General features: G+C 40.7%; 1 protein-coding gene across 5 annotated transcripts in view; it reads right to left on the reverse strand.

Moving 5' to 3' along the window:
* Positions 1 to 23060, reverse strand: part of DPYD (dihydropyrimidine dehydrogenase) — a 675852-nt gene that overhangs the window by 388954 nt on the left and 263838 nt on the right. For all 5 annotated transcript variants that reach the window (XM_075936591.2, XM_075936588.2, XM_075936587.2 and 2 more), the window contains one exon: positions 13577 to 13738. In XM_075936591.2, coding sequence (XP_075792706.1) covers positions 13577 to 13738 — 162 coding nt within the window. The remainder of the gene's footprint in view (positions 1 to 13576; positions 13739 to 23060) is intronic.

The following is a 23060-nucleotide window of genomic DNA, read 5'->3' on the forward strand; positions in this document are numbered from 1 at the left end:
TTTGAGTAAGTCCTGGCTTTTTTTGAGGTTGTCACTAGGTGTTGGATCATTTGGGATAACTGCTTCATCAGAAGCAGAGGAGGGGTTATCATTTGGTGGCATGTCTGATTGTTGGCTGGCTGGATCATCCTCAATCTGCCCTTCCTCAAGATCCATCTCCTCAGATGAGGAATGTGATGGATCTGACTGTAGAGGGTAGTGACCTCTGTGCAGGTGAAGGAGGGGCACTGGAGGTGTGTTGTTAACCAGTAGAGGTAGAGGGACCATCAGCTATTATACCAGGAATAGTACTGCCAGTTGGGGTGTGATGGGGAGTTATTGATAATGTGGTAGCCTGTATGACCTGTATGATGTATGCTCTCTGTCTAGGGAGGAGTGTTGTGAGGGGAAAACACTCCTTGTATCCCTGTGGTAGGCACTAAGTTGTGATAAAGCAGGTGAGTATGGTGAGGGCAGCAAGCCTCTTATTCATAATGGGGAGAGAGAGCAGTGTCATGCCGAAGATTCAACAGTGGATCTGGTTCTAGTTCTCCTGTCAGTTATTAGTGGAGCTTGTGTTTTGTGCATTGAGAATCAGTGGTGGGTTGATGACTATCTGTGGGGGTTGTGCCCCGTTGTCAAATCCACCAGCACCTACAGTGGAGGCATGGGTGTACTTGATACTTCAGGAGATCTGGGGTTAGTGTGAGGTATGGGAGGGCAGTTAGAACTAGCCCTATCATTTCTCTGTACTCGCGGTGAAAGCTGCGCAGGGGGCATGCACTGCACCGTGGACTCGCACTGCACCAAGGATGTCAGTGGCATCACGGGTAGCTGGTTTCACAGCCTGTTTAGAGCATGCTTTTGAGCCTGTTAGTGAGAAGGCTCAAGATTTTGCCATGCCTGAGATGCCAGGTTCATCTCCCTTATTCATTTGTGACTGGAGGGAGCGGGCTGGTGAGGGTTTGGGTTTTAAGCGCACTTTCCGAGTTGAAGGGCATGAGTTGAAGCCCGTATTGCCCCCTTTATAGGGGGTTTAGGGCTTTGTCAATGGACAACATACTTATTATGAGCCCTTTCCTTGTGAGATCTTGCTATCAGATTTTGACAATGGACATATTTTTGTGATACATGTATGCCCCCAAACAGCATATGCATTCGCTGTGACCATCAGAGGCTGGCATAGAGATTCAGCATTTCTCACATCTCTTGACTTTAGGAGAGCCTGGCACGTCTCCTGGTGGCAGACTATGCCGCTTATGACTGTATTAAGAGAGCTGTCTGCATTTGGTTTCTCAATCTCTCTTTTTTTGTTTTTGTTTTTTAGTTTGTGGTAAACTGATAGTCCAACTGAACTATAAACAAACTAAACGAAAGAAAAGTTTTTTTTTTTTTTATTTAAACTGTATAACCAGGGAAAGAAGAACTGGGTACTTTAACACTATCTAACTAAACTACTACTTATTTGCTTTTCAGCAAAAGCTGCTTCTTTGCTTTGCACTGAGGAGAAGAGTGTTTGATCTCCGTCTATAGCCGAGGGAAGCAAAGAAGGAACTGAAGGAAAGCAGGCTGTACGCGTTAACTTCAAAAGCAGGAATGCTGCTTACTGCACACACATGTGCACACCACCTGAATACTGCTCTGCAAGTCTCCGATCTGTGGCCCCAGGTTGAGCCCGACACCAACAGTGGAGCACCCACATGGATATCACTTGAAGAAGAAATACATTTTCCAGTCAATAAAGCCAGCAAATTTTAAGAGCTGATTGTAGTATCCTCACACATTCCAATAAATTGTCATAGGCACTTGTGAATGCATATTGTGGTAGTAGCACGTTATTAAGGTACAGTTGAATATATAATTAAAGTAAAATAAGCATGTGGATTAATTTTAATTAAAATAAATACAAAGTACAGGTATCTGTAGCCTTCCTGAAGTTGTAAAATTTTATTCTAACTCAAATAGTATAAACATAAAAAATAGCAAATAGTTATCCTGTACAGACTAACTCAGGGTATGTCTACACTACCCTCCTAGTTCGAACTAGCTGGGTAATGTAGGCATACCGCACTTGCAAATGAAGCCCGGGATTTGAATTTCCCGGGCTTCATTTGCATAAGCGGGGAGCCGCCATTTTTAAAACCCCGCTGGTTTGAACCCCGTGCAGCGCGGCTACTAGGCTTCCTATTCCGAACTACCGGTACACCTCGGAAGCCTAGTCCGAACTACCTAGTTCGAGCCCCGTGTAGCCGCGCTGCACGGGGTTCGAACCAGCAGGGTTTTAAAAATGGTGGCTCCCCGCTATGCAAATGAAGCCCGGGAAATTCAAATCCCGGGGTTCATTTGCAAGTGCGGTATGCCTACATTACCCAGCTAGTTCAAACTAGGAGGGTAGTGTAGACATACCCTCAGCTAGCCCCTGAAGCTTTCAAATAGTTTAATTTACCAGCAATACATGGGCCAGGAAATAAAGACTTTTCAATGGTCCACATCTACGAGCATTATGAGCAACACAAATTAAATCACTAATCCTGTACACCTTTTTGGACATCAGGAAATGTTGATAAAATTGAGGCTAGTAGCCTCACACAAAGACTACTCAAATTCTGAAGCTTCAGGGGGTAGCTGAGTTAGTCTGTACATGATAAACTTAAAAACCAAAAACTGGATTGGTATCACTTTATAGACTAACAAAACATAAAGATGGTATCTATTGTGAGCTTTCATGGGCACAGCTCATTTCTTCAGACAAACTGAGTCTGGAGTTTAGGATGTGCAGACCCAAAATAAATAGGGGAGAAAGAAGAGGGGGGAAGGAAAATAAAAGGAGAGGAGACGGGAAACAAGGAGCAGAGGTTATGAAAATATCAAAGGGAAAAGCTGGAAGGCAGAACTGGCAATCCTTAAGCACCTGAAGATTGGGTAGTTAAAACAAAGCAAATAAGGATCAAACGCAATAGATAGGGAGGTACTAAGGTAAGAATTTACACAAAGAGCTGTTCGCACCTTCATTGAATGTTAGGGTGGTAATGCTCTGGCCATCCCTCATCCTGATTGAGGCCATTAGCATGAGAACTGAACTTGTGGATGAACTGTAATTCTAACACCTCTCTGTGTATTTGACTGGTAGAATTTGTTTGTGACAGGACAGCCACCTGGAGATCTTTTTAAAGAGTGATTAGATAGACTGAAGTGCTGTCCAACAGGTTTCTGTATCTTCCCTTTGTGTATATCTGATTTGTGTCCATTGATTCTTTCTCGTAGGGACTGTCCAGTCTGTCCAATTTATATAACAGTGGAGTATTGCTGGCATTTGATGGCATAGATCAAATTCTCGGCTGTTCAGTTGAATGATCCCCTGATTTGGTAGCTTATGTTGTTGGCTCCAGCGATGAATTTGCTTGTATAAATATGTGTGCAGAGTTGGCACTGTGGCTGATTGCAGGGCTGGGTTCCTGGATGCTTATGATGTGGTTGTGTAGCATGGTTACCGGAAAAAATTTGTTTCAGGTTGGGAGGTTGTCTGTAAGCTCATGATACTGTCTATATGTTTTGTTAGTCTATAAAGTGCTTCCAGACCAGTTTTTGTTTTTTAAGTTTACTCAAATTCTGTAAGCTTTAATAATATCTGGCTACAAATGCTGCTTTTCCTTAGAGTATTTTACACATGTTAACAAACCTCAGTTCTGTCAGATAGTTAAATGAATATTGTTATACCTGTTTTACAAGTTGGTTGATTGAGATATAGGGTGAAATCTGAGTCTTGTTGAAGTCAATATCAAAAGTCCCATTATGGAGTCAAAATTTCATCCAGTGACTTGTCCAAGAACTAAGAGGGAGTCTATGTGAGTGCTGATTTAAGATATCTGAAGTCCCTGCGTCCACATCCTGTGCTGGGGCACTAAATCATGCCTATCACTTCAAACAAGCTGCACAATTCTATATTTTACTCAGCTTTTTTACATTGCAACTTGATTTTACATTAAAAATGAAAGCAATTCTTACTAACATCCTAAAGACAAATGATTTCATCAAGACAAAAAATTAAGAGGATTGCTCAGTTCTCATTTTGAGTGGTAACCTCGGGAGGTGATGTAAGTATAAGAATGGTAATCCAGTTTCCCTGTGAACACTTAATGCCAAAGAAGCCACTAACAAATCTATCTAATAGCAAGTACCTGAAAATAACTCGCCTCTGGGAAAATATTCTATTAAATCTCCTTTTCCAATTGCTTCCTGATATTCCAAAAATAGACAATATGCTTAAAGAGGAAGGAGTGTCAGGGCAGAGCATAAAAATATAGAAGTAATCCACTTTTTATTTAGCTTTTGCTTTTCCATTCAGAATTATTAATTATTATTATTATTAATGATAATAATACTATTTATTTTCTTCCTTTTCTTTGAAACAGTGAAAAATTAATTAAAAAAACTCAATAATCTGAATCCAGAAATATATTATTTGTTTGACTTCTTACTAATTCATCATTACACAAATAAATATCACTTCACTTTTGCCCCAAACATACAAAATGTACTTAAGCATTAAGAAAAAAGTAAATTTTAGTCCTTTCAATGGGTTTCATATTCACACAACTCTACCTATATTTACTTGCACTATATTCCGCAGTGCACAGAGTTTCACATAACTAGTATTCTAAGGAACAGAAATCTTTCATGATTTTAAAACAACTGAGTAATGGCAGGAGGAGGAAATCTAGGGAAAGAGAGACATTAATATAATTTTGACCTGTGAAGCAAAAGTTCTAACCTGAGCTCTTGACACTCTTGTCATTTATCACAGTAAGTTTTTACTCCACACTATTTTCTAGCAGCAATTGTTACCTTGGTAACAGCACACAACATACACATTCTATATCACAAAGAGTATAACATAATACATTCATTTTTGCATTTAACTGTAAGCATCTAGATCCTTTTTATTAAATACCTTTCTTTTTTTATTTGCTTACAATATAATTGAAAATGAGGCAAAGAGTTACAAAGATGTAGAGCAGAATAAAGAAAAGGTATTAGGGGGGAGGTACCATATTTTGTGTTTTAAAATATGCAAGAAAAATATTTTACAGTTTGTGAATTTTATCTGCAGTATGAACAGATTAGTACAGAAACACAAAAGGGACATACGTCATACCTATGTATTTTTCCATTTTAATTTGCATTCCTGTTATATTGCAAATTTGTCTTCATCTCAACAAACTGAATAGTGTGCCTCTTCATAATTACTTTATCTTATTATGAACCACATATATTATCCTCCGATTAATTCCATGCAAAAAAATTGTTAAAATTGGTAGATTTTAACAAATAAGGCACTCAGGAATGGGGAAAAAAAAACCATTTACATGGTGCAACAGGAGCACTACTGATGTGCAACCCACATTAATACCGCTACATGTTGCATGTCTAAGTTAAACAATTTGTTAAGCATTCATGTAAATAAATATCTGCACGTACTTAAACGTTTGCGGAATCAGGGCCCATTTGTGTTACTGGTAATAATTTAAGATTCCTTCTGTGCCTGTATTGTAGCATATATTGTTTTATTTTGGGTTTGTCTGTTTGTTTGTTTTACAATTTCAGTTACACAGAATTGTTAGTATTGATATTTATTTCTATTGAATAAGCTGAAAATATTCCCAGAATTCTACAACTCAAACAGTAAAGAGGTCTTCTGTTTTACCTGGTAGAAATTAAACTGTCATTGCTAAAGTCATTATTTATTACAAATACAAAGGCAAACTATTGCTAGTTATGATTATTATAGTAAATACTAAGTCATCAAAAACAACAAACTTCAATACATTTAAAATCGTATTAAGTTGTAAGTACCAACAATACATATATTTTCTGATTGATATAAATAATGAAACTGCATGCTACAGAAAAGGCAATAGAAAAAATGCATTTCGGCAAATTTTAAAATGTCCATGCAAAATTGCACAGCATCATCACTTTATTGTGTTTGGACTTTAGATACCAATACATCACTTTAAACAAACTTAAAACACTGTGATGAAAGCCATTCTGAGCTATTCATTCTGTCCTGCAGTTTTAGCATCAATCATTGTGCCAACACTGAGCTTTTTTAAATAGATTTCTAAAGATTTTTGAAGAAGAATGGCAGATATTTAGCAAAATCTATCAAGCCATAATTCCCTCCTATTAATCATGGCATTAAGACTAAAGGGAAAGACAAATCAAGTTTTAACAGATATACTTGCATTTGGTTTCTAAACAGTAATATTTCACTATCATATCTATCATAGACTTGACAAGTGTTTAATGTATTTCTTTTATGTAAGCGTTATGACTTGCAGCAAATGTTGTATTTATAAGTATATGGGCCAGGGTCATTAACGAGCCTATTATATTGTCCCTTGACTGATATAAACTACAAAAACAATGAGGCACCTTAGGCTGTGTCTAGACTACACCTTTCAGTCGACAGAGAGATGAAGATTAGGCACGTCAAAACTGCTAATGAAGCAGGGATTTAAAAACAGAGCTTTTTGGGGGAAAAAATGCAGTCTAGACGTGGATCTGTCGAAAATAAACCTTTTTTTGACACAAAAAACAGGACTGTGTAGCATTTTAAAGACTAACAAGATAGTTTAATAGGTGATGAGCTTTCGTGGACCAGACCCACTTCCTCAGATCAAATAGTGGAAGAAAATTGTCACAACCATATATACCAAAGGATACAATTAAAAAAATGAACACATATGAAAAGGACAAATCAAATTTCAGAACAGATAGGGGATAGAGGGAGGGGATGGGGGGGGAGGTAAATGGCTGTGAGCTAATGATATTAGAGGTGATAATTGGGAAAGCTATATTTGTAATGGGTAAGATAATTAGCGTCTTTATTCAAATTTGCGTGTAAAGTGTTGAATTTAAGCATGAATGACAGACCCATAGTCTCCTATAGACAACCACCTAACCTTAAGATGATTCATACCAACAGCCACAGGACATACCACACTAATACCAACCCTGGTACCTTCCCTTGCAACAAACCCCGTTGCCAGCTTTGTCCACAGATTCACTCTGCTCATACCATTATTGGACCCAACCAAGTGAGTTATAAGATCAAGAACACATATTCCTGTGCATCCAGAAATATAATTTATGCTATCATGTGCCAAAAGTGTCCGTCTGCTATGTACATTGGACAAAAGTCTCAGACACTTCGACAAAGGATCAATGCCCACAAAACAGATATCAGACAGGATCATAAAGAAAAAACAGTTTCTTGCCATTTCAACCAAAAAGGACATTGTCTCAACCACTTGATTACCTGCATCCTGCTTCAAAGACCTTTTAAGACTTCACTTCAAAGAGAATCCTCTGAACTGTCATTCATGCTTAAATTTGACACTTTACATGCACATTTGAATAAAGACGCTAATTATCTTAGCCATTACAAAGATAGCATCCCCAATTATCACCTTTAATATCATTAGCTCACAGACATTTACTTACCGCCTTTCTCCCCCCATCATCCTTCTGTTCTGAAATTTGATTTGTCCTTTTCATATGTGTTCATTTTTGTAATTGTATCCTTTGGTATATATGGTTGTGACAATTTTCTTCCCCTATTTGATCTGAGGAATTGGGTCTGGCCCACGAAAGCTCATCACCTATTAAACCATCTTGTTAGTCTTTAAAGTGCTACACAGTCCTGTTTTTTGTTTCAGCTGCACCAGACTAACACGGCTACATTTCTACCCTTTTTTGACAGATCCTGTAAATCTGTCGAAGAGGGATGCAGTCTAGGCATAGCCTTACAGACTAACAGATTTATTGGGGCAAAAGTTCTCATGGGTAAAAACCACTTCATCAGATGAATTGGACTGGAAGTTACAGAGGCAGGGGTATTTATATTGTATTAATGATGCTAATTATGCCAGGGTCAAAGTAGCTCATTCATAGCATTTGGTGTGGAGATGTGAATATCAAAATAGAGGAAATACTCTTTGTGGTGTGTTAACCAGTTAAAAGCCTTATTTAATCCTATGTTGATTGTATTGAATTTGCAACTGAACTCCAGTTCAGCTGTCTCCCTTTGGAATCAGATTTTTAAATTCTTTTGTAGAAGGATGGTTACTTTCAAATCTATTACTGACTGTCCATGGAAGTTATAAAGTGTTCCCCTTCAGGCTTATGTGTGTTTCCTTTCCTGATATCTGATTTTTGTCCATTTATCTTTTGTCACAGAGATTGTCCTGTTTGGCCAATATACATGGCAGAGGGGCATTGCTGGCATTTGATGGCATATATCACATTAGTGGATGTGCAGATGGATGACCTCTGATGGTGTGACTATTGTGGTTACGACCTGTGAAGGTGTCACTTATATAGATACGTGGACAGAGTTGGCAATGGGGTTCGTTACAGGAATGGGTTCCCGAGTAAGTGTTTCGGTGGTGTGTGTGGCTGCTGGTGAATATGATCTAGTATTCTGTTATGATCTAGTCATTCAACATAAAGGTAAGACAAGAAGTTACATGTGTTGACCATCATTTGTCTAATCCCTTAGATGAGCATTCTGGTCCAAGTCCTCCAGATGACACTCTAGTAGGCTCAAAACTTAACTGGATCAAAGTGTTTCTATTGCTTTGAAAGCAGAAAAAGGAAGTTCAGAACAGAACACAAAAGGGTGAAGAGTGCATCCATACATTTCTTAGCAGGACCATGAAAGGAAATGTGCAGTAGGCAGATAGATTCCTTGGCCATAAACAATGCAAAGGGAACATGGACTCTATGAGCTTCACTAAAGGTAAAGCCTAGCCATATAGATACACAATCAGAAACTCCCAGGAAGGAGGAATAAAGATTCGATCTTCTGATGTATGCATTAGCCTTTTCCAGAGAAAGTTGACCTAAGATATGCAGCTGCAGCTATGAGAATAGCATAGCTGGAGTTGATATAACTTAAGTTGAATTTCTGCGGCATACCCACTGCAAGAGGTCAACAGGAGAAAATTTCCCATCAATTTTCCTTACTTCTTGTGACCTGGTGGAGTACTGTATCAACAGTACCATTAACGGTTGATTTAGCAGGCCCTTACTAGATCACTAAATCAAACCCTGAGAGATTGATCTCCAAAGCATTGATCTTGGGCTATGTGAAGACAAGCCCTTAGACTTTGCATAGGGGACCAAAATTGAACCCTCTGTTTATAAATATGGTCCATTAAATGGGTCACCACCCTTGCAATCACAAATCCACTAGCTGTACCATTCCACTAGGTCCCTTCTGCAGGTTCTCTGAAACTAAACACCTTTCCCAAGTTCGCAGCTTTTGCTGCTTTTTAGACTCAATGGCTGCCTCTAGATTGGCATGATTTTCCGGAAATGCTTTTAACGGAAAAGTTTTCTGTTAAAAGCATTTTCGGAAAAGAGAGTCTAGATTGGCACGGACGCTTTTCTACAAAAGCACTTTTTGCGGAAAAGCGTCTGTGCCAATCAAGACGCGCTTTTCCACAAAAAAGCCCTGATCGCCATTTTCGCAATCGGCGCTTTTTTGCGGAAAACAAATCTGAGCTGTCTACACTGGCCCTTTTGCGCAAAAGCTTTGCAGGGTGAATAGTATTTCCGCAAGAAGCACTGATTTCTTACAGTAGGAAGTCAGTGCTTTTGCGGAAATTCAAGTGGCCAGTGTAGACAGCTGGCGAGTTTTTCCAGAAAAGAGGCTGATTTTCCGGAAAAACTGGCCTGTCTAGACACAGCTAATGTGTCCCATGTGGAAGAGTTAGGAAGTGGCATAAGGAGAAAGGGTTTGGCTCTTTAGTACATATATTTCCAATATAAAGCCATTCTAATACACTAAATAATTAAACAAATAAGATATTGAGCTTAAAAGAATTTAACCTATCTTCTAAGAGCATGTTAAAGACTTTTTAAAATTAAAATGTGTTAAATCCAGTTTCCTCTCTCTTAAACATCTCAGTACAGGCAGTCCCTGACTTACGCGGATCCGACTTATGTCGGATCCGCAGTTACGAACGGGGCTGCCCCAGAGTACACGGACTGCGGAACCTCGCGGTCCTGCCGCCCGTGTACTCTAGGGCTTTCTCTGCGTCTCCCTGGTTTGCAGACCAGGAAGACGCAGAGCAAAGCCGTGGAGGGGCTCGGGCAGCCCAGGGGCACCTGGGCTGCCCGAGCCCCCCCCCCCCCCGCGGCTTTGCAAAGCTGCGGGGGGGCTCGGGCAGCGAGGCAGCCCAGGCGCGCCTGGACTGCTCCGCTGCCGGCTTCCCTGCGGCTTTGCAAAGCTGCGGGGGGGCTCGGGCAGCGAGGCAGCCCAGGTGCGCCTGGACTGCTCCGCTGCCGGCTTCCCCGCGGCTTTGCAAAGCCGCAGGGGGGCTCGAGCAGCGGGGCACCCCAGGCGCGCATGGGCTGCTCCGCTGCCGGCTTCCCTGAGGCTTTGCAAAGCTGCGGGGGGGCTCGGGCAGCGAGGCAGCCCAGGCGCGCCTGGGCTGCTCTGCTGCCGGCTTCCCTGAGGCTTTGCAAAGCCGCGGGGGAAGCTGGCAGCGGGACAGCCAAGACGCCCCGCGGCTGTCCCGCTGCCGGCGTCCTCAGAGGCTTTGCTCCCCGTCTCCCTGGTCTGCTGGTCTCCAGCAGACCAGGGAGACGGGGAGCAAAGCCGCGGAGGACCCAGGCGGCGGGACCGCAGTGCTTCTCGTTCCGCCACCCGTGTCTTCCTGGTCTGCTGGGTTGGGGGGGGCGCAGCTAGTACGCCCCCCCCCAGCAGACTAGGCTTTTCTCTGGACGCCTGTGGCAGAGCAGCTGGGGTGCTGCCGGTTGGTCCCGCAGCGCCGCTCTGGGCGCTACTGGTCCAACCCAGCAGCACCCCAGCTGCTCTGGTCCTGATGCAGCCACTGCTGGTCAGTTTCAGCAGCGGCTGAATCAGGACGCCTGGGGCAGAGCAGATGGGGTGCTGCTGGGTTGGTCCAGTAGTGCCGAGGAGCGGCGCTACTGGAGCAACCCAGTAGCACCCCAGCTGCTCTGCCCCAGGCGTCCTGATTTAGCCGCTGCTGAAACTGACCAGCGCTGACTACAGGAAGCCCGAGGCAGAGTTGTTCTGCCCCGGGCTTCCTGGAATCAGCTGCTGATCAGTTTCAGCAGCAGCTGACTTGGGGACGCTTGGGGTTCTTAAGTTGATTCTGTATGTAAGTCATAACTGGCGGTCAGTTTCAGCAGTGGCTGAATCTGGACGCCAGTTCCGACTTACATACAGATTCAACTTAAGAACAAACCTACAGTCCCTATCTTGTACGTAACCCGGGGACTGCCTGTATGTGGTAGTGTAGTGAATTAAACCACACTCCAGGACTTTCACTGTTCTATAGTAGTGTCCACACGAGATGTTACAAAGATACAAGCTGGTGCATACCCTGGTTTGCCTCAGAGTAATCTGCTGTTTGCCTCAGAGTAATCTCCTAATTCGAACTACCGTTACTCCTCCTGCAATGAGGTTTAACAGTAGTTCGAATTAGGACCTTTAATTCGAACTACCTAGCCCGTGCCACGTGTAGCCGCAGGCAGGTAGTTTGAACTACCAGGCATTTAAAAATGGAGGCACCCAGGAACATGCAAATGAAGCCCGGGATATTTAAATCCCGGGCTTCGTTTGCAAGTTCGAATGACTACATTAGCCACCCTAGTTCGAACTAGGGAGGCAGTGTAGACATACCCTAAGGTATTACAGGACTCCTAGGTTTTTTTAAAGTTACTGAATAACATGCCTATCCCTCTAAGAAAAGGAAAGTACTAGTTATTTTAATCTATATATTTATTTTACAGTGTGTCTGTCTATGTGTCTACAGGCAGTCCCCGGGTTACGTACAAGATAGGGACTGTAGGTTTGTTCTTAAGTTGCATTTGTATGTAAGTCGGAACTGGTACATATTGTAGGGGAAACTCTAGCCAAACATTTCTCCAGAGCTCAGTTTTATTCTCCCACACCTCACTTCCCTCAGTCCTTTATTCTCAAGCTGAGGTGTCTGCTGAGAAAAGCCGCTCCGCATCTCCCTGGTCTGCTGGGGGGGTGGGCGCTAGCTTCGCGTCTCCCTGGTCTGCTGGGGGGAAGCAGCTAGTGCAGGGTTGCCTCACCCTGTTTGTAAGTAGGGATCCGATGTAAGTCGGATCCATGTAACCCAGGGACTGCCTGTATTTAAGAACTCCTAAATGGTAAGAACCAGGACCACCACATTTGATATGCAGCTTCCTCTTATCCTAACTTAAACTAAGGACAGGGTTGTTGTGCCTGGAAAATGGGAAATGCCAGGAATAGGACTATTTCCCATAACACGGAAAGGGAGGGGGCAGGAAGAGGAAGAATGTGAAAGGGAAGGGCACATAGATGGGAGGGATATGATACTAAGAGTGGCCACTGGGGAGCAGCTATAGCACCAGCAAGGCTGGGGCTCCACCATCTTGCTTGCCAGCACACTGGTAAGAAACCCCCCTTCCCCAGACTTGGAGCATAGCCTGCAGGCTCTGCACAGGGTGTTATGGGGGGAGTGCTGCAGGAGAGGACAGCCCCCAGAGCCTGGCCCCTCCCCAGACATCCTGCAAACTGCAGGAGGACTGCTGAAGTAGAGGCAGCTGAAGGGAGGGGGGGAAGGACAGAAACCCCAGGGCCTTGCCCCTCCCCCCCGCAACAGCCTGCAGGCCAGGGGCTGCTGCTGACGGGGGAAAGCCCCTGAAGCCTGGCCTCCTCCCAGAGAGCCTGCAGGCTGCTGGAGTCCAGGGGCAGCCCCCAGAGCCTTGCCCACCAGATGACCTGCAGGCTGCAGGGGGTTTGCTGCAGGAGGGGGTAGCCCCCAGAGCCTCAACCACCTGTCCTCTGATAGCCTGCAGGCCACAGGGTGGGGGGAGGCTGCTGGAGAGGGCAGCAGCCTCCAAGCCCTGCTACCCACCAGACAGCCTGCACCTGTGGGAGGAGGGGTATCTGAAGGGGGTGGCAGCCTCTGTAGCCTTGCCCCCCCAGATAGCCTGCAGGCCATGGGGGAGAGCAACTGGCGGGGTGCTGGCAGGGGAGCACTGTATTGGTGCCCTGGGAGAAGCTGCCTCCGGAGTAGTGCCACCCTCGCCGCCATGGGCAATCCCAGTAAGCCCCCTCCCACCTCCCAGCCCCTTGTCCTCAGCCTTTGCCCTGAGTCCTGCAACTCCCACCTGCCTTGACTTCAGAATCCCTTTCCTCTGCCCTGAGCCCCTCCTCTCCATGTCCTAAGCTGCCCCACACCTCCCAAACCTCTGTCTCTAGTCAACTCTCCCCTGTCACTCCTCATCGCCAAATCTTCACTTCAGTCTTCATTTTCCTTCATTTTTGAAAACTACAATCACTGAAATAATGCATGTATATTTGCATGTATTTTACACACACACACACACACGATAAATTCCTTTAGTTACAGACCCAAGCAATGCCAGGTACATCTGCTAGTCCATTATATTTTTACTTTTGCAATACAGCATATACCAACATGTTTAATTTAATAAGACATTTAATCATTAAAATTCTTTGGTTTATAGGTAAAAATACCAGACATCTATATGTCTTACATACCTCAGTAGCAAACTGCTGCAATCCACCAATATTAATTGGTCCCTCCTCCGTAGCATATAAATTGCATCCTCCTACACAAAGGTCTGAGGTTGGACATACCATTCCACATGTCAGGCCCAGTGGGTTGTCAGAAAGAATCATTTTGGCAGCTCCATAATAGTTCTGCATGAAGAAAACAAATTCAACAATAATGCCACGGAACAGGGAAGCAGAAATTCAAGAGAGAGGATCCAAAATGTTGTTCTTTTTATATGGCTAGTAGAATAACATTGCACCTTTGATAAAACAGAAATGTACAAATTTGCCACATATGTGTATTGATTAAAAGATACTGAGGACAAATTCAGAATATATCTTACTGTATGGCAGGCTAAGAATATTTCAATAATTTCTTTTTTATTATAACATTTTTTAATTTGTTTATGTGGATTTTCAGTTATTTTTGAAAGGTTGTATAGTTGATTTACGGTTTTATTTTAAACATATAATGTGTATTACACTTCAGTATGTGTTCTCTCCATTCCTAAGTCAATTAGGCAGCTGGTGAACACATATGATGTAATTGCAGCCCCAAGTTCTCTCTCTGTTCACCCCATTCCTAATAAATAACAACAACTATCAAGAAATACTCGTGCCATGCCTTCACTATGCAGAAGATCAACGCTACCACAGACGATTTTCCAGGGTTGGATTTAGTGGGTCTAGTGAAGTCCTGCTAAATTGAAATCAGAGGGTACCCCCGCTGGCGCTGGTAGTCCTGCTGTACCATGAGGAGTGAGGGAAGCCCACTGACCTCCTGCTGAGTGGATGGCGCAGAAACAGGATTTAAGATATTTTGACTCCAGCTATGTAATTAACATAGCTGGAGCTGTGTATCTTAATTCGGCTTTCTGCTGCAGTGTAGACCAGGCCTTAGGAAACATTTGTGGCTTGTCTACACTAAAGACCACCACTAATCATGAAAAGATTAAAGTCACAACTATGCAAGGGACCAGCACCAGACTCATGCACTAATTAAGTAGCATGGAGAACTTGTGGCACAGGAATGAATTCTATTCCAATACTCACCAAATTACAAACTGAAAGAAGAAAGGTCTCTTTTTCCATATCCTCTAGCCACCTCTCCCAGATCTCATTCTCCAGTAACTTTTTAATGAACATGTTGTTCAGAGCTGGTCCGTCACTACACTGGTTTGTGCTAGGGAGTAACTCTCCCAATCACTATGATAACTGGCTCAGACGACTCAGAACTTGTAGAACCAGTGAGAAGCAAAGAGCTGATTGATAGGTTCCCCTTCAGGAATTTTATTTTGAACCTTCATGTTTAGTAGAGTAATACACTTACAATATACATCTTCAAATGAAATAATATCCCACACTAAACTACATCCCTTTCTTGATAAAGGGATGTAAATTAGATGTATTGAAAGTGCAAATGAAGTGAGGATTTAAATATCCCACGCTTCATTTGCATAATGGCAGCCGCTGCTTTTTTTCAAAACTGGGCTTTTGGGAAAAAAAATGGCAGTTTAGACAGGGCATTTCCAACAGAAAGGCTCCGTTTAGAAAGATCCTGTACTCCTGGATCAAAAATGTCCTGTCTTAACTGCTGTTTTTTTTTAAAAGCCCCGTTTTGAAAAAAGCGGTGGCCACCATTATGCAAATGAAGCGTAGGATATTTAAATCCCTGCTTCATTTGCACTTTTGATACATCTAATTTACATCCCACTGTCGACAGAGGGGTGTAGTTTAGACACACCCGACGTGAGGCTCAAATAGAGTATATGGAAAGCAATTTCCAGATTTGATTATATAACAAAATAGTGGGTTAAAAAAAAAAAGTCTTAGAAGATTTGAATGACTAACTGACCAAGAGGCACATTAAAGGACTGGACATAATATTCAGAGATTCAACCAGATGATGAAGTCAGGGACCATGATTTCCAGTTGGACATCAATATTTTGTAGACATAGTTGGGTATTTTTTCCACTTCTTGGGTCCATTCCATGATTCCACAGATCAAAACACTATACATATATTTTCAAGGGTATTGCTCCTAACCGACTACAGCAATTTGAAGTTCTAGTATTGAGCAAACAGAAAAACATTGGTTAAGTAAGGCATTTGTGAAGGGATTTCCTTAAGTTGTTTTGTCTTCCTGGATGGTAAGCTATTGGGTCTGATTCCCATTTATGTTCACTTTTCACTGCTCTAGCAATGTAAATGGGCCTGGAAATGAGAGTTAATTAAACTGATTAGAAATGTAATTTACACCCACTTTATGGCTCCCTTATTCTGCCAGAGCAGTTTTTCTTTCAATTCATGCATCTAATGAAGTCAGTTGCAACACAGGAAAGCTTATGCCACAATAAAATTGTTGGTCTTTAAAGTGCCACCAGACTTCTCGGTTTTTTGTTTTTTGTTTTGTCACAGCAGTGTAACAGGTCTTCAGTGTAAGAATCCAGTATATTAAGTTCAATATTCAGTACTGGTTAATGAAATTGTGTCCTCGTTTCTCAGAAAAAAAAAAGAGGAACCGGAGCTATATTGGGCATTTGTCTTCAGAATTCAAACACCAGCTAACTTTTATTACGTCTGAATTTTGCTTTTGCATCACATTTTGCTGGGTTTCTCCATATTTTGTGGGTGTTTGTCATGCCCAGGATTGTTATCTTTCTTGATTTGAACTTTGGTACAAAGGAACAAAGTTACAAAATCAAATGTAACTTAATCTAAGAAAGATAATTAATGATTCATAAATTTTTAGAGCCTCAAATAAAATTGGTGCATACAGATACATAAGAACATAAGAACAGCCATACTGGGTCAGACTAAAGGTCCATCTAGCCCAGTATCCTGTCTGCTGACTGTGGCCAATACCAGATGCCCCAGAGGGAGGGATCACAACAGGTAATCCCTCATGTGATCTCTCCCCTGTCACCCACTTCCAGAGAAACAGAGGCTAGGGATACCATTCCAACCCATCCTGGCTAATAGCCAGATAGGCCTAACCTCCATGAATCTATCTCACTCTTTTTTGAACCCTGTTAAAGTTCTAGCCTTCACCGCATCCTCTGGCAAGGAGTTCCACAGGTTGACTGTGCGCTGAATGAAGAAAAACTTACTTTTGTTTGTTTTAAACCTGCTGCCTATTAATTTCATTTGGTGACCCCATAGTTCTTTTATTGTGGGAATAAGTAAGTAATTTTTCCCTATTCACTTTTTCCATACCAGTCATGATTTTATATATCACTATCTTATCCCTTCTTAGTCTCATGTTTTCTAAACTGAAAAGTCCAAGTCTTTTTAATCTTTCTTCATATGGGACCCATTCCAAATCACTAATCATTTTTGTTGCTTTTTTCTAAACCTTTTCCAATACCAATATTTCTTTTTTTGAGATGAGAGGACCATATCCGTACGTAGTATTCAAGATGTGGGTGTACCATGGTTTTAGATAGAGGCAGTAAGATATTTTCTTATTCTCTATCCCTTTTTTAATGACTCCTAACATTCTATTTGTTTTTTTGACTGCCGCTGCACACTGAGTGGATGTTTTCAGAGAACTATCCACAATGACTCCAAATCCTTTCTCTTGAATAGTTGTAGCCAAATTAGTCCCCATCATATTGTATATATAGTTGGAATTATATTTTCCAATGTGCATTACTTTACATTTATCAACATTAAATTTCATTTGCCATTTTGTTGCCCAATCACTTAGTTTTTAGATAATTAAAATTTATAGTTTATCATATTAGCTATTCCTCTTCAAGAATTATCATCATCATAGACTGGTACAATTTTCAAAATATTTTCTTTTAAGACACAATATAAAATAGTTAAAACATTTTCACATTGAGTTTCAGTGGCACCCTCCTTAGAAATCTCCATTGTGTTATTTCAATCTTGTTGATTGTTTGCTATGTTATTAAATTATGATCTTGATTAAGTTGAATCTGAGGAACATTACTTATTGATTTGATATGCAGCCATTACATACTTTTATATATAGACTATTATGAGTACTATGAGATATGCTGCACATACCACAATGCCAAGTAGTAAAACAATATGCACTGAATTTATAAACTATTTTGTAGTGTTAACATTTTAAGTGAATGTAGTGATCAATAAAAAGGCACCGAACTGACAAAGCTAGAGATCAAAGTGTGCTATTTATCCACACAACAAGAACATAAAAAGCAGCAACATTGTAAACTTTCCTCACAGATTCAATAATATGCCTCAACCTGGAGCTAAAGGAATCACCTCTGGAAGTGAAAGGGGAATTTAGCTTCAATGCTCAGTCATTCAGCCTCTGCTTAGGCTGCCAACAAAAAAGCCAATTAGTGTCAATTCTACTGGTGGCAATTCTGTAATGTGGACATACGTCTATGCAGAACCAATGTAGTATCAACATCATGGGCAGTGTAACTTAATGGACACAGCACTGGTCCAGAGTCCTGCATTCTATTCCCTGCTCTGCCGGGTAATTGGGAGCAAATCATTTTACTTCTCAATGCTTCAGCTTTCCTCATGTTTGAAATGGGTATGACAAAGACCCCTACTATAATGAGAGCTAGCTATTCTTTTATTAATATAAGTCATTTTACAGGATCTACGTAATACATATCAGATGGTAACTTTCAGGTTGAAATCCTTGTCACCTTCCCAAGTGAGTTGCCCAAGCAACTTCAAGCTTAGAATTTGCCCTTGGTCTATTCTAAGATGTTATTAATTTGAACCAATAACCTTAGAGAAAAACTCTCATTTTCTATTACACGGTTTTGTAGTAAAATAAAGTATGTAGAAGGTTTCTGCATTGTATTTAATTATAATATGGATCAGTATTTCTTTTAACAATATTTTTCTTAAATAAGTACTATGTTTGAGATAAATTACCACAGTTTTCAACCAGTAAATGAACCAAATCTGAATTTTTGATCCTATACAAATTCATCTGTCATGAGCAGCTAAAAATTGGGAGAAGGGTATTGCAATGTTATACGGATTCTACACTACATATTCAGGAGACCTATGATGTTTCTCATAATTATGCATAACTGTCATTTTCTGAAAAAGCAATTTCATTCCAGAAAGGAAATTTTAGGACAACAGAAGCTATGCTGGCCTTAGGCAGCATAGAGTAAAAGACATTTTAGAAATACGAAGGATTTAGAGTTATAGATTGGAGTTAGGTGCTCTGTAGTTTTGCACAATACTTTTCATTTGACTAAACTACTTATAGTAGTGCTTATTAGTACTTGCTTTCTGAAGACCAATAAGCTACTCAATAGGTATTCAAGAATTAATTATCAACTGTAAACACTTACTGCAAAAAAGGGGAGAGTGCTTAGTACAATAGGTAAACTACAGCTCTGTGGTGGTTTGTTTCTGTTTGTGTATTTATCTCTTCTTTACTATACTGATTTCTCATATAACAAATGGAAGACATCAATAGAAAAATGCATTTTTTCTAAGCTTTGGCAAAAACTAATAAGGAAAGGAAATTTGTAATGAGCTGCTGCAAATTATAGAACTATTGTACAACAACCATAAACCATTTTGCACATGGCAGGGACCAATTATGAAATAATAAATAAGAATAGTTTGCACTTATATGACACTAGCCAGATGAAGATCTTGAATTGCTTTATGGTGGGAGCCTTTAAAATCTTGACAATTTTAATTCAGATAAATAGTTACCTCGACATCTTCATTTTTTTCTGACTTTTTTTTTAAAGTACCTCTAATATTGAATATACTAATATTATCTATCTGCAAGCACTTATTTGGCACTCATTCAAACTCCCAGTTAAGATAATGGGAGTCTTAATCACATTCATATAACAGTAACAGTTATTTTACAGCGCCCAAGAGTATGGTAAATCCCTTACAAAATAGGTAAGGTCATATGACGCCCCCAACCCTGAGTAGTTTATGAACTTATATCATACACAGTGCAAGTGGGGAGAGGCTCAGCTGACTCAGCTAAAGCTGTTGCACACCCTAAAAAAATAGTCTAAATAGTAAAATAGATTGTGATATTTTTAAATGCAAATAAACAAACAGATGACTCAGTTGGTTAATTCTTATAGAACTAGAATGTTTTGAGATTGTTTTATTTAAATGCAATAAATGTCTTCTTCATGTCTTGGTTGATAAAATATCTTTTCCTTACACAGAAAGAAAATAATCTAACTGGATAGGAATTTTTTTTATTTCCTTCATCAAAATGCCAATAAATACACATAGCTAAGGGAGACAATAGGCACAAGCCGTAAACAGACATCAATAATCAGTCAAAAGCAGGCAGAGGAGGCTCTCAACATGTATCACTTGGAGGTATTACATAATTTGCATGCAAATGAGAATTTTTTTACTTAAGAAAACCTATTAAAACACATAGGATCAATATTGTAAGACGAAAAGAAATTACATTTATTATCAGGAAATGCTTACAGAATCTATTCATTCATCTAATTTAAGCACACTTCATATATATTTCAAATAGATCATGACTTTTTGATACTGTAGTTTTTTCAAATACAACCAAGTGACTGAATGATTGTGTTTTGTATAAAAAGAACGAAAGCACTTTTTATGAGAGTGGAATGAAAGCCGAAACGTAGGAAGAGGAATGGTAAAGGAAGGGGTGAAACAAAGGGAAAAGAATGAAGCAGCCCTCTTTCTTTTCTTTTCTTTTCTTTTCTTTTCTTTTCTTTTCTTTTCTTTTCTTTTCTTTTCTTTTCTTTCCTCTCTTGATGAAATGTTTAAAAATAGACACAATTATAAAACCAAATTTCGAAGAAAGTTGCTTTCAGCATCAGTTCACTCTTACCTATGTTTTCATAAGTTTTTACAAAAATCAAAATGTATTGGTCCAAATATCACTGCTAGGTAGTGCCAGCAGCAGCCAGAGCTGGGTTCAATATCTAGGAGTTCCTCTCCATCCATCCAACACAGAATTGGCTCTAGGCTTCATCCAGTTACCTGGGAAATTCACACAACACCCCTGGTCACCTCTGAGAGGCAGTGCTTCCCCACTCACAAGTACAGAGTCTGCGTGTGGAAAATAAACCTTTAATAAAATGGGAGGGAAGTAACTTGGCATTAATTTGGGAAACCACCACAACAAAGTTCAGAACCAAAACCACGAGTAACATTCCTGTCCCAAACAGGCTGGGCAATATCCTTTTCCTCTCATGTTCAGAAGTCCATCAATGTAAATGTTCCCTTCATATGCCCAACTCTTCTGTGCACCCCACTCTCAGTTGCTGGCCTTGGACAGGGCAGACCCAGATTTCAGAAGTGCATCTGCAGAGTTCACCTCCCATCCTGACTTTGGGGAGGTTAGGAGGCTGGTCACTTGCCATCCACTTGCTCTCTGCCGCCACCTTGCTGGCCACTCGTCTCACCTTACTGCTGTCGCTCTGCTGGCTGCTCATTGCACCTCTCCATCGCTGCCCTGCTGGTGGTCCATTACGCCTCTCCAACACCTCTCTGATGGCTGCTCATCACGCTGCTGCCACTCTGGTGGCCGCTCATGACATCTTCTGCTGGCTTGTGGTGGATTTGGTTCTTGGCCAAACCTAGTGATTTCAGCTCTTAGTGATTTCAGTTCTTGTCCCAAGCACAGTCCAGCCACATGAAATTCCAGCATCCACTGTAGTAAATTTAAAATGATAAAAGAGACACCTTAAGGAGTCTCTTCCAGTTCTGTCATTAGAACAGGGGGAGAAACAGGTTGAACCAGTTTTACAGCTCACGCCTGGAGGGCATGCAGCCTGCTGATTCAAAGTCCTCCCTCCCCAGTTGACTTCACAGAGCTTTGGCAGAAGAGCCCCTGTTCATCCAAAGTTCTTTACACTGACAATCTCTCTGATTTTGAACTGAGTTAAACACAGACTGATTTTCAGCATTCCCACAATAACTGCAAGCATCTGTGATCATATCTCAGAATTCCTGCATTTAGTGCCAACACAACTTGTTACCCAGCCAAACTGGTTACAAGGAGCAAAACACCATTGTTAAAAGTTGAATATCTAGCAGGCCTAAGAAAAGAAGGGGAAAACTATATTTACATAAACACACCCAGGATTTCTGTTTCATTCCAGCTGACTGTAAGGGAAGCATTGATTCAGACCCTGCTTACAACTGTTTAAAATGACATAAAAATGATTGAAAAACATATATTGATACAAAAGTTTCAGCCAGTTTCTAACCCCACATCTTTATATCTATACACGTCAGTTCAAATTTGAATAAACTGACCCCTCTATTATTTCAAAGTAGAACAAACAAAACAGAAGAGTGAATTATCAAATATCACAAATATTCTATATTACAATGCTGCTGATATTTAATCAATCGAGAAAACATTCACATCTTTTGACTTATGTCATCATATCAGGACTGTAATTTCACATAGTGTCATTATCTTCTTACGAAAAGAAGGGAAAGGAATATCTTGTACTGTCATTTTGTTCTTTGTAGTTTAGAATGTGAGAGATTCCTTAATTGACATAATGTCATCGCAACAAGTCTATTCCACATAATTATACTATGGCAACTGAAACCAGCTGTCAGCCATTCCATTACACTAACTACAAATAGACATCTCAAGAAAAGTCGCTGTTTCAAGTACATCAATTTAACACCATTATTTCTTTTCTTTTAAATGTTTTTGTACTTAGTGGCTTGAAATATGTAGAGATTAAGAAAAAATGAATAAAATCGTACTTTCAAAAACACAGAGCTCCAAGAATTTTCTTTAAAAATTCTAATGCATATTTGTATGCAATTCTTACCAGTCTTACAGATGAGTAAGACTCTTTTACAATCTACTAATTGTATTAACAATATCTTAATTATACTATTTTACATCTGAATTCTGACTCATGATTTTGTAAGGTATTCCCAGTGGGATGTAGATGCCCCTTTTCATGTTATCCAAAGTACTTTTGCACTGTGGGAGGAATTATTCTGTTCTTTCCTTTCCTCTCATAATCCATTTTCCTTCTCTTCCAACCTTAAACAGCCTCTCTCCCATTCACATTCTCTCTCCCTGTTCCTCTACTATTTCTTATCTCCCATTTTCCTTATATACATTTGCATGCTTATTTTTCCTTGCTTTCCATTTGCAAGATCCTAACCCAAACATTTGCCCTTTCTTTTAATCCCCTTCAAGTTCCTGCCCTATACAAACCCTATAACACTTAATCTTCCTCCCTACACCCCGTATTTCCCCATCTCTCTGTCTCTCCTATATAGTCTTCATCACCATTTAGTCTATTCTTACCCTTATATTCCTCTGAACCTCTCGCTTGCACACTGCATTCCTCTGTACCCCCTCAGTCTCCTCCAACACTGTCAGGCTCCCTCATGCTTACCACACTACCCTACCTCTTCACAATTTTCTGTTCAGCCTCTTATTCACAGACTAGGAAGGGAAACAATCTTTCCTGAGGGAAGCCAATC

The sequence above is a fragment of the Pelodiscus sinensis genome, chromosome 9 (genome assembly GCF_052426305.1).
Source record: "Pelodiscus sinensis isolate ZL-2025 chromosome 9, ASM5242630v1, whole genome shotgun sequence".
NCBI lineage: Eukaryota > Metazoa > Chordata > Testudines > Trionychidae > Pelodiscus > Pelodiscus sinensis.